The following is a 16,683-nucleotide window of genomic DNA, read 5'->3' as shown; positions in this document are numbered from 1 at the left end:
ACCATTGTGTCGCCAAGATTAAGGAGAGCTGCGGCTGACTGCCCAGCATCGATTCCCTGCTTTTGGGATCTGTGATGATAACTCGGTGTTATGCCCCTTTCATCATTATCTAACCAGCCGCAGCTACAAGAATCAGCCTCAAAGTCTCATGTGTTTCTGGAAATGATTTTCGGATTTGCGGCTGATGGTGTTCACCAATTGTCTTTTCGAAAACCACCCTGAGTTTGTTACACCACCAACAGCTGCCACGCCACAGCCACCGTCAGATAGATGGCTTGCCCAAAACGTTCAATGAGATGGAAATGGTATTCATCCTAGATGCGCATGCTTTTGTCGGGCGGTGTTAAGCCAGGCGCGAGAGACATAGAATATCATCAACGCCGAACTCATAACAAGACGCCTGTTGTTGAACCAATGCTTGCGCGGATGTACGCCAAGACGTCTGTCGGATTTGCGAAGCATGCCGAAGGCTGTTGACTTCTTGCTCGTGATAGTATTATTTTTGCCTGGCTGAAATGATGAGACGCCTCTGATGATCATGAGCGGTTCATGACTGAAAGAAGAGGCATCCTGGGAGGGACAAGACCCAAAGACAGGAGCTTTTCTCGTCTATAAGTACAAGCACCCGTCCTCACGACATGTCGACTCTCACTTCATCAACTCAAACTCAACAGCTAAGCACTAAACACAAGTCTCAGAATCGCCAACCTTCATAGTTGAACCGCCCCATCTATTCACCCCAAAATGAAGCTCTCACTCCTTCTCCTCGGCCTCCTCACAGCCATCCAAGCCTCCCCAGCTCCGGCCCCGGTCCCGGCCCCGGTCTCAGCCATCGAAGTCCGCTCGCCCACCGACCTCTCCGCCCGAGAAAAGGTCGTCTCCCGCACCATCAACCTCTCCTCCACCCTCGTCATCCGCGACGACGAGCCCTGGCCGGTCAACCACAGAACATACACCCGCACCCACACCCTCGCCCCCGTCATCATCGGCACCAAGACCGGGTACACCCAGAAAGTCACCTACGAGGCCAGAGTCGGCGGCGAGATCCGCGTCGAGGTGCACTTGACCCTGACGCTTCGCCCTTCTGACTTGTCGGTGCTTGTCAACTACCAGATGCTGCTGTTTGAGGGGACCAGCACCAGCACCAAGGATCTCGACGGGAAGATTGAGGGCTCGCGTCGGGTTTTCAAGAACACGGATGGGATGATCAAGAATACGGTGCACAACACTGATGAGGGTGGTGATCGGGCTGGGTTGGAGCTCAAGGTTGTCAATGCCCCTTGATTCCCGTCATGTAAAGGCCATGGTGAAGTGCAGGAAGCTATTGGAAGTGTGGCAATCTGGAGGGTCAGCAAGTACACGAGCAGTTTGGCCAAGCTTTGCGGAGGAAAGGGAGATTTTCTATTTTCTGTATACCGCCCGTACTGTCTCCAATGTTCGTTTCCGTTCTAGTAAATCGATCAGACACTCTTTCTTACCTTTCCTCGAATATGTCATACACCTATCTTCTAATTCCATTGAGGGCGAATCCAATAAGGCATGCACATGGTGCCGCTCAAGAACCGGAGATTCGACTCGGACCACTTTTCCAGCTGACAAAGGACCGGCGAGACGGGATGTTTGGTTTGTGATTATTTTCCTCGCTTGGAAAACCTACACCCTCCAACATCCTATCGGCGACCCGGGAAAGTGGCGTAGAATGCCCTGTCGTGTAACCCGGCACCGGCTGATATCTCACGTGGAAATTTGGCCCAATGCCGTTATAGGCCTTGTGCTGTACCTGCGAATGCAAGTCAGCAGCTCTATTGAAATTCCGGCCACCGCCGCGCGGTGAACGACTGCAGCGGACATCGTTCCCAATTGGTTCCCAGTGGACTGCCCCTGTTAACGGCAAGGGGGTGACCTGCGGGGAAAGGGGTCCCTTGTCTGGGCCGGTAGCCAGTCCGGGGCCTTGTGGCAGCGTTAGTCCAGTCTTGGGTAGTATTTTCGGTATGGTTGGTTCTTCAACACCATGCCATTGTGCTGCAGGTTGTGCTTTGGCTGGGATTCTTCGGGCGGAGGGGGGACAACTCCTTTCCTATAAAGGCCGACATCGTTGGTTCGGTGAGTTCATCCCTCCCTAATAGCTTCACTCATAATCCTCTCAGCGGCCTCAACATGGTCACAGTCAACCTCCGGGCGACAACTGTCGCAGCTGTACTAATTGTTCTAGCTGACCAAACGACGGCAACATGCCCCTCCCGTTTCTCCTGGGAGAACAATGTCTTGACCAAAGCGGCCATCAACAGCACCAACAACGCAGAGCTCTTTGACTTTGGTCCCGTCGAGGGCACGCCGGCGAGCTCCAAAATCATCGGTGGCATCCCAAGACCGAGATGCAAAACATTCCCCGGAGATCCCCTCTGGCCATCCAACTCGGTGTGGAACCTCCTCAACCTGACGCTCGGGGGCGCGCTCATCAAGACAGTTCCCCTCGCCGCTCCATGCTACAGCGACTGGCCTCAGTACGACGCCGCTCAGTGTGAATACGTCAAAACAAACTGGAACAGACCGCAGCTCCATGTCGAGGACCCAACTTCGGCCATGTTCCCGCTCTGGCAAGGGCAAACCTGTATGCCCTTGGATCACCCCAGCCAGATCTACGACAACTGCACCTTGGGAGGGTATGCTTCCTATTCCGTCGCCGTTACCAAGGTATCCCAGATTCAGCTGGCACTCAACTTTGCTCGCGCAACCAACATCCGGCTGGTGGTGAAGAACACGGGTCATGATTTCGCCGACAAGTCTATGGGTGCTGGTTCGCTGTCTGTCTGGACTCACAAGCTCAAAGATATCCAGTACATTCCGGATTACACCTGCAACGGACATTCGGGGCCAGCCCTCAAGCTCGGTTCCGGGGTAGAGACAGAGGAAGTCTACCAAGCTGCCGAGGCACACAACGTCACCGTCGTTGGCGGTGAGTGCAGAACTGTGGGCATGGCGGGCGGATATATCGCCGGAGGTGGCCATTCCCCCATGTCTTCGCTTGTAGGCATGGGTGCCGACCAAGTTCTCTCGCTCGACGTCGTACTTCCCAACGGTCGTTTCGTCACCGCCAGCCAAAGCTCGTACCCCGATCTGTTCTGGGCTCTCCGAGGAGGCGGTGGCAGTACCTATGGCGTGGTCACCTCGGTGACTGTCAAGGCCTACCCTCAGATCCCCGTTTCGACTCTCGGCTTCGTCTTTGGCACCTCCCCCAATGTCACAGCGGACACTTTCTGGGCTGGTGTGGAAGCATACACAACCTATTTCGACACCTTCACTGCGGTCGGCGCCTATGGGTACTGGCTCATTGTGAATATTGGCCCGGGCCAGTTCTTCTTCAGCATGAACCCCCTGTGGGGAGGCAACATGACGCTCGCTCAATTCCAACCTCTTATCCAGCCCTTCTTGGACGACCTCGCCAATCTCGGCATTTCTATTGATCCTGTCTGGAACGAATACCCCAGCCTATACCAAGCACACTCTGGCACTTTCCCCCCAGAGAACGTGGGAGGGGCTGACAACCGCGCCGCATCTCGGCTCTTCCCAAAAGACAACTTCATCAACCCAACCAAGAGGAACGAAACGATGGCTGCTGTGCGGTATGCCGTCGAGGCAGGCGGTATCTTGATTGGCTACAACATCCGTGCTGCCCCCAACTCAGCCGTGAACCAGACCAACAGTGTCAACCCCGCCTGGAGAGAGACAACCGGCTTCTTCATTCTCGCAGCTGCCTGGCCTGCCGATGCCAGCCCTGCCGTCATCCAAGCGCAGAGCAACATTTTAACGAATGACTGGATGGCGAGGTGGAGACAGGTGAGCCCAGGGGCGGGAAGCTACCTGTCCGAGGGTGATATCAATGAGCCGAACTGGCAACAGTCTTTCTACGGCTCGCACTATCCGAGACTGCTCCAGCTGAAGAAGAAGTATGATCCGACCGGCTTGTTCTACGCGCATACAGCTGTCGGAAGCGAGGACTGGGAGGTAGAAGGACAGCTGCCGGGGCTGCCGACTCAGAACGGGCGCTTGTGCAAAAAGCCTTGAGTGTTCCTGTGTACCTAGATATCTCTGAAGAAAGGCTTGTTTTCAAACCACCTCAACAGACGTTTTGTGTTGGTAGAACGCCACGCCGGTAAGCACCACATGAAATGTCTCTTGTCTGCAGCAGCCATAGGCCGTGTCTGTCATGAAAGTGCTAGCTGAGAACGCCTACTACCCGAAACCGTGATTCGGATCATGATGTGTTCGATATCAGATGATCATCCTCGAGCCGTGCATGACTTTGACCTATCCGTAGCACGGGTACCGCCTGTGTGGTGTCGGAGTCCACTCTGCATGTTCAGACCGCAAAGGTTGAGATGAGGATCCGATGAGTGAGCGGCCTTCAGGGTCTGGCCGAGACATGACGTGAATGCACGTCATGAATGTCTGAACACGGTCGCCACGGACCTCCAAGCGCGGGATAAAACACCCCCATAACCTGGGCAATTCCATATCTTCACAAGAAGTCTTCAAGAAACTCGTCGTTCAACATGTTGTCCCCTACCGTCCTTGTCGACCGTCTGGCCGTAGACAAACCAAACGACGTGTGGGCCAAAACCCCCGTGACTTCATTCCAAGGAGAAGCCGGCTGGGAGGACATCACCTTTTCCCTCCTCAAAAATGCCGTCGACGCGACGTCTGATTTCATCGTCCGGAAATTTGGGCCAGGAGAAACTGAGGAGGTGCTTGCTTACATGGGTATTAATGATATCCGGTACCCCTTTGTCATTCTCGGCGCCCTCAAGGCAGGCTACAGGACCCTTTCACCGTCGCCCCGTAACTCAAAAGAGGGGAACTTGGCGCTCCTCAAGACAACAAAATGCTCAAAGTTTCTTTGCTCGGGGGAATTCTTTTCTCATATCGCCAAGCTGTCGACATCCATGCCGAGCCTCCAAATGCTCCAGATCCCAACCGTCGACGAACTTCTCATGCCGTTCACCCCCGCTTCGACAACTCCAAAGGGACGGGCCAGCTACTCAGACCATGAGACTCTCATAATCCTCCATACAAGCGGCACAACCGGCCTCCCCAAGCCCATCCACATCAAGGCCGGCGTCTTTTCCACCTTTGAGACGATCACATCTATCCCCACCCCGCCAGGCCGCACCAGCACCCACTGTTCTCTCCTCCTCACCCGCCTCGTCTTATCCGTGACTCCCTTTTTCCACATCTTTGGCATAAACTTCCTCCTCCGTGCCCTCCACTACCAAAAGCCCATCGTCCTCCTCCCAGCCGACAAGCCACCCACAGCGGAGCTCATCCTGGAATGTATCGGCAAGACCAAGCCCAGCGCCCTTGCCTCGGCCCCTTCCATGATAGAGGACATCTGCCGCCTCCCGACTGGCCTCTCCGTCCTCTCCACTCTAGACTTTGTCTTTTACGGTGGCGCCCCTCTGGCAGAAGCGTGCGGGAACCAAATCTCAGAGGTGACTTCCCTCTACAACGGCATCGGATCCACCGAGGCCTTCTTCATGCCTACGCTCCGACTCAAAGACCCCAAAGACTGGCAGTATTTCGAGTGGAACCTAGAAGCTGGCATGGTGATGGAGCCGACGGAGGAGAACCCAAACTTGGCAGAGGCTGTAATCAAGCGGCGTCCAGATGGCAAGTACCAGTTTGCCTTTTGGAACTTTCCGGAATTGCAAGAATGGCGGACTCATGACCTGTTTGAGGAGCATCCCACCAAGAAGGGGCTGTGGAAGTTCGTCGGGAGGCTGGATGATATCATTGTCTTGAGTAACGGAGAAAAGATCAACCCGGTGGCGTTTGAGAAGATTGTTGATGGCCATCCGTGGGTTCAGGGGGCTTTGATGCTTGGCGCGGGACATTTCCAAGCAGGGATACTGATTGAGCCATCAAAGGATCATCAGGGTGATGACAAGGAGGAGTTTATCGACAAGATCTGGCCGTTGATCGAGGAGGCCAACGCCGAGTATCCTGCGTATGCGAGAGTGTGGAGGTCAACAATTATGTTGACCAAGCCAGAGAAGCCGTTCAAACGAGCTTCCAAAGGCTCCATGATGAGACGGGCGACGTGTAAGCTGTACGAAACCGAGATCGAGCAGCTTTACAAGACGCAGGAAATGGCTGTCGAGGAATCTGATGCAGCAGGCCAAAGCAATGATGATGTTCAAGAACTTGTTCGGAAAACCGTCCGCTCTGTCCTCGGAAGTCGGGCGGCCAGGCTGACTGATGATGCCAATATTTTCCAACTGGGCGCCGACTCATTGCAGGCATTGCAGCTTAGCCGTATCTTGACTTCGTCTCGCCTTAAATGCAACGCCAAAACAGTCTATGACAATCCGACTGTCGTCCAGTTAGCAAAGGCAGTCAGTGCTTCTAAAAAAGACCAAAGCCCTGAGAATGCGGTCTCCCGCGAAGAGCGCATGTCAGCCATGATCTACCGCCACTCGCGCTTCCCGAAGTTGGCATCACCCCCCTCACCTCCCAAGTCACCGCCCGCAACTTTCAACATCCTCCTCATCGGCTCGACCGGATCGTTGGGAAGTTACATTCTCAAAGAGCTCCTAGACACACCGACATATCCCAGATCTTCTGCCTCAATCGCTCTGCGAACGCCCGAGAGCGTCAACAAAAGTCCTTTGACGATCGTGGTCTTGGTTCCATCTCCCCATCCCGAGTCCAGTACTTCACAGGTGAAACCTCGGCGCCCAACTTTAGCCTCGAGTTCCCTCATGACTTCGCCTCTCTCCAGCAGCAAACCGACATGATCATCATCAATGCCTGGCCCGTCAACTTCAACAGCCCACTCGAGGCTTTTGAGCCCGTCATCGCCGGCACAAAGCAGTGCGCCGACTTTTCTTCAGGCTCCCCTCGCAAACCTCACATCGTGTTCATCTCCTCCGTCGCAAGCATCCTCAACTGGGCTGCCGTTCGCCACATCCCCGAAGACGGCAGCGAGATCATCATCGGCGAAGACTGGGACCCGGACAACAGCCTCCCGGCCAAACAGGGATATGGCGAGTCAAAACACGTCGCGGCATCCATCTTATCCAACGCCCTCCACGCAGGCCACATCAACTCGGTCGCCGTCCTCCGAGTCGGCCAGCTCGCCGGAGCAGCCGAAAAGTCCGGTGTCTGGAACCGACAAGGTGTGCCGCCCTTTTCCCCCTACTCCCGTCTGTGAGTAGACACCTAACCTTTGCCCAAAAGAATGGCTCCCCTCCCTCCTCAAAACCTCCACCGCAACCCTCCACCTCCCCTCCTCCCTCCCCTCCCCCATCGACTGGGTCCCCACCGACCTCGCCGCCCGCGCCGTCGTCGACCTCTCCCTCTCCTCCTACCACCGCTCCACCACCACCGTCCAAACCTTCAACCTCGTCAACCCCCACACAGTCTCCTGGTCCTTCCTCGTCCCCGGAATCCAAGAGTTCTATTCCCCCACCCGCAACATCAGAATAATCCCCTACACCGACTGGGTCGACGAGCTGAAGCGCATTAGCCCCACAGCCACCGATGAGCAGATCGAGCAGATGCCCGCGTTGAAACTCCTCGACTTCTTCGAGGGACTAAACAAGGCACCTGTTGCCAGCACAGGCGGAGAGGAGGGCAAGCAGGTCGAGGTGCGGTTCGCGACGGGACACGCCGTGGCGAAGAGCAAGGCGATGGCGGGGATGGGTGCGATCAACGGTCGGATGATGAGGAAGTGGATGGAAGAATGGGGATTTTAAAAGAACATTTCAGATCGAGTCACCTGGAGAACGCGAGGAGAGGAAGGAAGGCACGCAATGACAAACAGGACTGTTTTTAGTGAACCCTAACCCTTCCTCGGCTTGTTCACCCCCTGAATTGTTGCTTGGGTGGGTGCCCCTTATCCAACCCCCAAAGAAGCAGGACAATAGAGACCTCCAAGCCAAAACCGCAGTTAAAAGATGTTTCTTTGTTGCTTTCTTGACACAGCACCAACGTTTATCATCGCGCTTCTCCTTACGCCACCTACATTCAGCCCGACCTCAAACCAAAGCGCCTTCCCATCAAAGGGACAGGGCCCAAATACATCTTCAACAAACCATAGGGCGTGTGGCTCAGTTGGTAGAGCGTTCGCTTAGCATACTCACCTGTATGCGAAAGGTCCTGGGTTCGATTCCCAGCTCGTCCAAACATGGAGCATATGTTCCAAGTATCTCTTTTGCTCTTTGTTTTGGCTGACAGGTCTCGGGTCGAAAGAGGACAATTGGCCATCATCATGAGCGTTCCTCCTTTTGCTCTCCAGCTAACCCCAGCATGAACTCAAAAGACACGGAATATCAAGTAAGCATGATCAGCTTTACGCTACCAACTTCGGCTGGCAAGACAACCTCGACTGAAAGCAGAGTACGAAAGTATAACATCAATTCCTAACAAGTGGATTGCCTGCTTGGCCCAAACTTTTTATATAAACCCAGAGCCTCCGCCGAACCTGTGCGCCTAATAACCCTCCCTTGTCCCATGTCATCAGGTCAGAAAACTCATAGCACAAAGTGCTAACGATGGAAACCATCAAAAAAAAAAAAACATCCACCCATTCCACGCTATGCATCAAACGCCCGGACACCTCATCTGCCTAGCATCACCAGCTCAAGCGAGACCAGCCAACTGCAAGACGGTTGGGTGGTTGTTAAACAGTCCCTGGTTGAGCTTGAACAGTCCTTGGACGATGTGGCGAACAATCTCGCGGGTCTCGTCGTCGAGCTGATCCGCGGGAGGGCTGAGGACAGCCTCAAACACGGGAATAAGCTGGGGGGCGAGGCCTTGGATGGTAGGCTCGTTCAGCTCAAACAACTTGCTGATGCACTGGTAAACAGGCGTGTTCTCCTCAAAATCCTCCTTCAGCGGCAGGAGACCGACAAGAGCAGGGAGGACGTGAGGAAGAGGAACCTGGTCAGCGTGAGCCATGATCATGCGGCAGAGGCAGCCAGCAGCATTGTCCTTGATGCGAGCCTCGGGGATCTGGAGCATGGGCTCAAGCTTTTGGAGGATGGTCTGGTAGTGAGGAAGGTAGATGTTGGAAGCCGTGGAACTGAAGATGAGCTGTCCAACAGCATACGCAGCATTACTCTTGGTCTCCTGGTCCGTATCCGACAAGCGCTTGAGAAGCAGCTTCAGAAGCTTCTCGGTGTAGGGGGTAACAGTCTCGCCCATGTTGGCAGCGCACTCAGCAATTACGCCGACGCCGGTGGACCTCTCAATGTTCTCGGCCTCGGAACCGGCGAACTTGAGGATGGGCTTCTCGAAGATCTTCCAGAGCTCGTTGAAGTCAGGGCCGAGGGCAATAGCAAGGCCAATCACGACGTCAAGGGCCGTGTCAATAACAAGCCAGTCATACTCGGATGAACCGAGCACCTCCTGCTCCTCGTCGTCATCGCCAAGATCCTGCTGGCAGGGGTGGGAGCGAGTGATGATGGCACCAACGGCAGTGATAGTCTCGGTCAGGAAGACGTTGTCGGCAATAATAGCCGGTCCACAGGTCTTGAGAGTGGCCGCAACATTACGGTTGATGTCGGTAACAACAGACCTTGGTTCATACATGTTAGCCTCTGATTGCAACCAAAACTGCCAAACGGACGAAGTGATGAAAAGGAATCAGGAGTAGATAATACGCCATCTCAGCATCCGCATTAAATGCGTCTGAGTGAGCTGGGTTAAACGTAGTGTGGTCATCATGGAAGGGAAAAGTAGGGTGAACGCTGGGAAGTACATACCGATCGGCTTCTTGCTGCCAGATGGCGCTGGTGGCCTTGGTGACAATCTCGCCAAGCTTGACAATGGTTTGGGTGGGGGCCTGCTTGAGGGGAAGACCGGGCTCCCAGCTGCTGCCAGTCTCCTGCTCCATGAGCTGCCAGACACGCGCATACGCACGCCACAAGGTGGAAATAGCGCACTTGCGGCAGCCCTCGTACGAGTGCTCAGCGAGAGGGGCGACCATCTCGATCGACTTCTCGAGGTACTGGGCAATCTCGGTAGGGCCGCAAGCGTGGGTGAGCAGGTCACCGAGGATCTCAAGAGCAACCTCCTTCTCCAGCGCCTCGAGAGAAACACCAATCTCGTCCCACTCATCGTCATCATCGTCTTCCTCCATGAAGCTCTCCTCATCCTCGAGATCCTTGATCTTGATCTTCTTACCAGCGGCGATGATGTCGTCATCGGTGCCGACAATTCCCTTCTCTTCCTCACTCAGCTTGAGGACCATTTCCTCCTCCTCCAACTGGAGGCTGTTGAAAAGGGCCTGGAAAACGTCAGGCAAGAAGGGCGCAAACTCCTTTCCGTAGACCTTGGCCAAGCTGCTCCAGAGAATGAAGCTAGACTCCCTGAGGCGGGTGTTATCGAGGTGGAGTCCCTCGTGGCTTGACTGCATGATGTCCACCACATATGGTTGGAAAGCCTCGGCACCGACGGATACCGCCATGCGAGCCATGGCATCCAAGACACCACTGCGCACAGCCAAGTCATCCTCGGAGCTCTTGATCTGGAGGTAAGGGGCAAGAGCACGGACAATCGTCTCGAAAGAAGGCTTGAAGTCGGAGCCCAGAGACTCGGCAATGGCACCCAGGGCGCCAGAGGCAGCGATCTTGACCTTGTGATTGTCGTGGTTGATAAGACCGCCGATGAGGCCAATAAGCTCACCAGAGTATTGCTTCATGAAGTCGGATTCGAGGGCATCAGACATGGCGTCAAGAGCACCGCAAACGGAGCGGATGATCTCGATATTCTTCTTGGCAAGAGACTGGTCCTGAGTCTCGGCAGTGGCAGCCTGGAGGTTCTTGACTAGACCGGTCATGATAGCCTCGTTGAAGGGAATAAGCTCCTCGGCGATCTCGTCGGCAAGGTGGGCAAGGCCAATCAAGGCCGTGTGACGAACACCGACATCGTTATCGTTCAGGAGGGCGATGACAGATGGCATGATGGACTCGATCTGGGAGGCGACGAAATCCGGGGAGCCCTCGACCACGTTGCCGAGGGCAAGGACACCGGCCTTTCTGAACCCTGGCTCGGCGTGGCTGGTCATCTGTGGAAGCGCATCAAGCAGAGGGACAATGACCTGGCGAGGAGGGAGATCACTCGACAGTGCGTCCAACAAGGAGAGAGCAGAGCGGGCAGGGGACATCTCGTCCTCATCCTCGTCATCGTCAATCTCGGTAAGGATCAACAAGCTCTTTTGTGTGAGCTGCTCGCCCATGCCCTTCATGCCTTGGATCTTCATGCGGCGGTAGCGAACAGTCTGAACCAGGAAGGAGATGGCCTGGGAGCGAACGTCATCGTCCGCCTGCTTGTTGGCCGCGAGATCGATCATGAACTGGACCAGGTCCCTGAGATAATTGCCAAGTAACGCGGACTCATAAGCCAGGAATTGCTGGAAGACCTCGAAGGCGTTGGTTATCTTCTCATCGTCCTGGGCCGTGACAGCATCCTTGAGCACATCCACCATGGCGGGGATGAGGGTCTGGAGCTTGGCGACGCTCTCCTCATCCTCGAGAGGCTCGAAGAGCATGAGCATGGCGCCAACCGACATCATGCTGTTGATGCGAACCTCTGCGCTGGCCGAGTCACGAAGGGTATGGCTGAAAAGCTCGAGCAACTTCATCATGTCGTCGGCAAACGCGACTGGGTTCTCCTCGAGAACACTCATGATGATGAAGGAGCCAATCTCGCGCTGTGTGACATCGGCATTGGCGCCCAAGTTGAGCAGCGAAGGCACCAGGTCGGGCCACTGGCCATCCTCCAGATCAAGGGCAGCGATGGCGGCGACGAGACGGGACTCGGCATGGCGGGCTCTGGCGAGCTGCTCTCTCATGACAGCCTGGACGAGAGCCTCGCGGACCTGGCCCTTCTGTCCTGCGGCGACCTTTTCCCAGTGCTTGACGGCCAGGCGGGTGGCCTGGACCGAGGCGAGCTGCCGAACATTGGGGTCCTCGTGTGTCGCAACAATCTCGATCAGGAGGAGGAGCGACTGGGGGTCTTTGAAGTAGTTTTGTTGGAGCTCAGCTGTGACGGCCTTGACTCTCTGGGTATCGGCTGTCAGGGCACAAAGGTTAGCAGGAGATAAAAAATGAAGAAGGGGATTATCGGGAAAGGGAAACTTACGGACTTGTGAGTCCACGAGGAGGCCCACCAACGTTTGCTTGTCCATGGTGCAGCCAGGCAATGACAAACAAAAACAGAAAGAGAAATGCAATGGAAATGGGTATCAACAAACAGAAGGAGGGCGAAGGGGAAGGGGAATAAAAAGAAAAGTCAAGAGACGGTCTCCGCCTGGGAAGGTGGGCAGTGAGGGAGATGATGGGTTTGTGGGAAGGAGGAGGGAATGTCCTGGGCCACCACCGACGAGAATGAGAAAAAAAAAATCAGATTTTCTACCATTTTCAGTGTGGAGGTGGAACTGATAAGAGATTGCTTAGCGTGGGGCGCATTTCAGTGCGGGGCACCCAGGCACGCGCAAAAGAGGGGTCCAAACCTTTTTTTTTTTGTGTCTGCCCCTCCTTTTCACCTCACCGCTTTCCCGTTCCGCAACTCTCCTTCAGGCAGTTTGTCGCAACTTATTCCAGAAGGAAGCTGTGGATTCACATGCTCCCGCGGGGTATCATGACATCAATTCAGAGATGAGGAAATCAGTCATCAATAACGCCTTCTACCAAAAACATGCAAAACTGATAAACCCAACCTCTCTTCTAACGCCATAGGCTTCTTGTCCTTCTAGTCCCGTTGCCCGAACAGATGTCTCTGCCAACACGTGTCTTCCGGTCTTTTTACCGGACTGAGGTGGAGTACCGCCCGTGTTCTCCGCTCCGTACCCCTTGATATGCGGTTTTACCTCCAGCCACCATGGGAATCCCCTCTCCGCGACTCCCCAGCGTCTCTTCATCTGTCGTCTGCCACACCTCCTTATACCCCACCAAAACATCCCCCGGAAACTTCCACAGAAATACCACTCCGACCAAGAACATCAGCACTCCATCCAGGGCCAACAAGAAAACTTCTTTTTGCATCAGGATGCTTTGTTTTCCCGCCCCGAACTCAATCATCCTGAAAATTGATCTGACCATGATCAAGACCGAGCTGATGTACAGCGCCAGAATCAGCTGCCGCCACGGCCCTTCCACCCTGAGGCTTCTCTCGGTTGGACGCTTCAAAATTCTTCTGTGGAATATGATCGTCGTGACGATGAACATGCCGAAGAACACAATCTGAATCGCAAGGCCACCGAGCACAATCCCTTCAGCTTGCTTCATGGCATCCGGCGTCTTGGCTTGGGCCATCAATCCTCCACCTACACATCACCCACTCGTTAGTCCAGGTGGGAAGCAAGACACTGCAAAACATACCAGCGCTCTGCGTCATGAAACTCAACACGTCCCCCACAACAAATATCTTGGTCAGCCAGTTTGTCCGCACAATTGCGTACTCGTGTGCATCTAGAAGTCTGATCAACCTCCCGAGCACCATGTAGATAGACGCTGCCATCAGCGCTGGGGCGAGCAAGATGAGCAGGGTTTGTATCAGGAACGGGGTGAGTGTGAAGTTCGGAGCTTCTTTAACGGCAACGCAACGCGCGGCATAGCCTACTGCTTCGACTTTGGGTATGTTAGCATATACCAACGGCACCATGTCCCGGAGAACTTGGTAAGTGTACGATGAGGAAGCACTTACACAGACAGGCAATCGCAAAAGCGAGAAAGTACCATGTTCGCTTGCGGATCAAAAAGTAGAACTGGCCGATGGTGACGATCGAAAACAGGACGGTGAACACAACATTGGCGGGTAGGTTGGGATCGTAGTCGTAGAGTCTGTACTCTGGAAGTTCCCCTGCATCGGCCATGCTTCAGGTAGAGTGGCTGAGAGAGAGAGAGCTGGATGGGAACTATGAGGAGTCGAGTCCGGCACCTGAGAAGAGTAGGTATCTAGGTAACAACAGGCGATGGATGCTCTGAAAAGCTAACGGTTTGGTTGGATATGGGGAAAAGGGAAAAGACACAGGTCGAGTGGACCAGCGTATATATTCTCAGGTTCCGTCCATGCCTCACTCGTACAAGGGTTCGGCAGCCTTCGCAGGAAGGAAACCAACCAACCTGTGGATTACGTGTCCACGTATTCCAAGATCCAATGCAAAACAACCTCCGTCATATCCACCCTCAAGGCGCAGATTCGATAGCCGACAAGACATTACCAGGTTGGGCGGCTCTCAAGTAGTGGTGTCGCTGCTCGGCATGTTCCGCCGCTATACGCGTATAGGGACGTGGGTAAGCTACCAGGGTACGGGACCACTTTATCGGGTAGGTCCATCAAAGGAGATCCCTTTCTGGTGGCTTGATGCTTACCGACAGCTCGGGATCTAGCAAAAAGTTCCACTGCAGACGTTGGATTGCGGATGCAGCCGCATGGTGAATGCTTGCTTGGACGCAGCTCATTTGGTGTCATGCTCAACCTGAGAGGGTCAAGGGGCATAAAAAGGGGCGCAGCCCCCTGCACCATTGAATGCTTCGACGCGCGGAAGTGCTATACGCGTATCCGTATCCAAGGCGTTCCAGTCAGTATATGTCAGCCCTATCGCGCTCTGTCTGGGTCGCAGCAAACCGTCTTCCTCCGTTTTCCTTTCACTGCTCTTGGAAATCGTCATTTCCATCATATATGATACTCGCTGCCAACCTCGTCTGTGCGGGTAGGTATACTAAGACATCTTTCCGTAGAGGTAGGACACAGATCGCATCCAAATTAACCACAACTACTCCCCAGGAACTGCTGCATGGCTTTCAGGTCGCTTCTTACCTTGGTGCTACTTATTCGACCTCCTCCTTTCTTTCCTTCACTATCACCAAGGGGCAGATCGCGCCATCAAGCCAAACGCCTTCGTCCACCGTCTCTCTGCATACAGCGACGGTGCCAAGTTTATCCATGTCTCTTTGAGTGACGAGACAGACTTGTACTCTATCAAGCTCAGTTTCATCGCCCGTCTCCTGAATATGGTACCGCTTCTTCACTACCTCGACCGTGGTGGCCTTTGACTCCATCCCGCGTGCCCAAGACCGCAACTGCTTAGCCAATGTAATTGGACCGTCATCAGATATGAGAATAGGAACAATTGCGTCGAGGTGGTTCCCACCGCCCTGGTGTGTCGTGGTTTCCAGCATGCCAGACAGAAAGAGGGCGGGGGTGAACCATCTGGGTGGTTGCCATTTGGCTGGTCCAAGACCTTTTCGACGTTGAGAAGTCTGCGTGTTTGCTTTACTTCGGGTTTCGGATGTGCCTGCCAATCTGTTGTCTGAGGCAACATTAAAACAACATAAGACCCCTTTGTTGTGCTCTGTGAGGTCCTTCAGGAGCTGCACATCTTCCAAAAGAAGCATGCATACCTGTACCTCGCACGTACTGCAACCAGAATCCTCACTTTCGTCTTGAGCCTCCGATATATTCGAGATGGAGCTCAATGTGCCGCTCATGATGGGAGGTGGTGATTCCAAACCCAAGAGGGCTTTCATGTCTCGAGCAGAAGTGATTGGGCCAGCGTCGGATATCAAAAGCGGAATTCGAATCTCTAGAGCTCTCCAGCCGGCGGCTGAAACTTCCAAGTATTTACGCCATGCGTCGCCCCATGGAGATCCCATTCAGGTTCGCGGTTATGCTTCGATTCCACAGTGCGTTTAGCAAGCTTGACTCGGAGAGCTCTATCGGTGGGCATTTGTTGCGGTGGTGATGATTTGTAAAAGTGCCGTTCAAGGTATCTTGGTCTTCGTACATTGGTGATGAACGAGGGTTTGATCTGGTTTGCGCAACCGCCCCTGACCAAAGGTTTGGGTTGTGGATTGCGGGTTTGTCTTGCTTGCAGCCAAGAAGAGCTGAGAGTGCTTCTCGGGAATGCAGGTGAAAGTAATATGCTCGTGATTGAAGATAGGTATGGCTATCGTTGGCATTGAGAAAGCGGCGCTGCCCTGAGATGGGTGGGCTGGCAGGGTTAGGTGTTCTGGCCAAAAGTCTAGACAACCGAAATAGAAGGCGACACAGGCCACAGGTCCATTTATCACTCTTCCCGCCCCCGCAGTCACTTCAAGCCTACGTCCAATCAAGACACATACTAAGACGTGGCCTACTGCCAATACAGTGTCAAATGGCCCTTTTACGCAGTTCGCCGTGGAATTTACGTCTCTGATCAACAGTTGACGAATGCTGAAACAACCCGAAAATAACTTCAGACACTAGGGATTCGGTAGCAGCAATCTGGGTACCTGGGCACCTAAGGTAGATAACTTATGGGCGCCCGTCTAACAGCTGGATGTATAAACGCACCCTGATTAAAATAGTCATACCTAGGTGGGTAGGTACCTTAACTACCTGGTAAGGCACAGAAAACACTCCAACGTGAATTTTACATTTTTTCAAACAAGAATAGGTCAGTTCACTAGGTATTAGGTATTCAGGGCCTATTCACAATCTTTCGAGGCATGCTGGCTTTCTTAAAGGTGTGTTAATTATCTTTTAAAGTGTATGAAGTCGTTATTCACCGGTAGGCCGGGATAGAAGCACCCCCATTTCAGAAGAACATAAATGAAGCTGAAGTCCAAAAGTTCACATCACCATGGATTTTAGGCTTATTTTGTAACTATCATCTGTCAACTGGTCTCACCAGTCTTC

The 16,683-nt window shown here is 53.9% G+C and overlaps 5 protein-coding genes and 1 non-coding gene across 6 annotated transcripts; 3 read left to right on the top strand and 3 right to left on the bottom strand.

Moving 5' to 3' along the window:
- Window positions 1-744: 744 nt before the first annotated feature.
- Window positions 745-1,284, top strand: QC762_405015 (uncharacterized protein; the record flags this gene model as incomplete). The annotated part of the gene is made up of 1 exon (XM_062889957.1): window positions 745-1,284. The coding sequence occupies one exon, from the start codon at window positions 745-747 to the stop codon at window positions 1,282-1,284; it is 540 nt and encodes a 179-aa protein (XP_062744042.1).
- An 873-nt stretch (window positions 1,285-2,157) lies between these two features.
- On the top strand, window positions 2,158-4,065 carry QC762_405020 (uncharacterized protein; the record flags this gene model as incomplete). Its single annotated transcript, XM_062889958.1, has 1 exon — window positions 2,158-4,065. One exon carries the CDS (start codon window positions 2,158-2,160, stop codon window positions 4,063-4,065), a length of 1,908 nt encoding a protein of 635 aa, XP_062744041.1.
- A 488-nt stretch (window positions 4,066-4,553) lies between these two features.
- Window positions 4,554-7,808, top strand: QC762_405030 (putative NRPS-like protein biosynthetic cluster; the record flags this gene model as incomplete). Its single annotated transcript, XM_062889959.1, is given in 3 exon segments — window positions 4,554-6,708; window positions 6,720-7,175; window positions 7,237-7,808. 3 exon segments carry the CDS (start codon window positions 4,554-4,556, stop codon window positions 7,752-7,754), a joined length of 3,129 nt encoding a protein of 1,042 aa, XP_062744040.1. The 3' UTR covers window positions 7,755-7,808.
- Window positions 7,809-8,097: 289 nt separating this feature from the next.
- Window positions 8,098-8,182, bottom strand: QC762_0072130. The gene has a single exon. It is a non-coding gene; the product is annotated as a tRNA-Ala (tRNA).
- Window positions 8,183-8,416: 234 nt separating this feature from the next.
- QC762_405040 (uncharacterized protein) lies at window positions 8,417-12,424 on the bottom strand. Its single transcript, XM_062889960.1, has 3 exons — window positions 12,145-12,424; window positions 9,765-12,075; window positions 8,417-9,577 (listed from the first exon to the last, which is right to left on the bottom strand). The coding sequence occupies exons 1-3, from the start codon at window positions 12,188-12,190 to the stop codon at window positions 8,641-8,643; spliced, it is 3,294 nt and encodes a 1,097-aa protein (XP_062744039.1). The 5' UTR covers window positions 12,191-12,424; the 3' UTR covers window positions 8,417-8,640.
- A 161-nt stretch (window positions 12,425-12,585) lies between these two features.
- Window positions 12,586-15,998, bottom strand: QC762_405050 (uncharacterized protein). Its single transcript, XM_062889961.1, has 3 exons — window positions 13,708-15,998; window positions 13,383-13,631; window positions 12,586-13,327 (listed from the first exon to the last, which is right to left on the bottom strand). Exons 1-3 carry the CDS (start codon window positions 13,874-13,876, stop codon window positions 12,807-12,809), a joined length of 939 nt encoding a protein of 312 aa, XP_062744038.1. The 5' UTR covers window positions 13,877-15,998; the 3' UTR covers window positions 12,586-12,806.
- Between the last annotated feature and the right edge of the window lie 685 nt (window positions 15,999-16,683).

Source organism: Podospora pseudocomata, chromosome 4 (assembly GCF_035222375.1).
Source record: "Podospora pseudocomata strain CBS 415.72m chromosome 4, whole genome shotgun sequence".
NCBI classification, from domain to species: domain Eukaryota; kingdom Fungi; phylum Ascomycota; class Sordariomycetes; order Sordariales; family Podosporaceae; genus Podospora; species Podospora pseudocomata.
The sequence above is the reverse complement of the archived record's forward strand: the minus strand, read 5'-3'. Positions and strand labels throughout refer to the sequence as shown.

Excerpts from the sequence above, each read along its gene's own strand:
- QC762_405050 (XM_062889961.1), bottom strand. The coding sequence starts at position 13,876 with ATGGCCGATGCAGGGGAACTTCCAGAGTACAGACTCTACGACTACGAT. Across the intron at positions 13,632-13,707 it reads TTTTGCGATTGCCTGTCTGT|TCGAAGCAGTAGGCTATGCC; the intron begins GTAAGTGCTTCC and ends ACATACCCAAAG. Across the intron at positions 13,328-13,382 it reads TTTCATGACGCAGAGCGCTG|GTGGAGGATTGATGGCCCAA; the intron begins GTATGTTTTGCA and ends GGTGATGTGTAG.
- QC762_405040 (XM_062889960.1), bottom strand. The coding sequence starts at position 12,190 with ATGGACAAGCAAACGTTGGTGGGCCTCCTCGTGGACTCACAAGTCC. Across the intron at positions 12,076-12,144 it reads CCTCGTGGACTCACAAGTCC|CCGATACCCAGAGAGTCAAG; the intron begins GTAAGTTTCCCT and ends GTGCCCTGACAG. Across the intron at positions 9,578-9,764 it reads TGGCAGCAAGAAGCCGATCG|GTCTGTTGTTACCGACATCA; the intron begins GTATGTACTTCC and ends GTATGAACCAAG.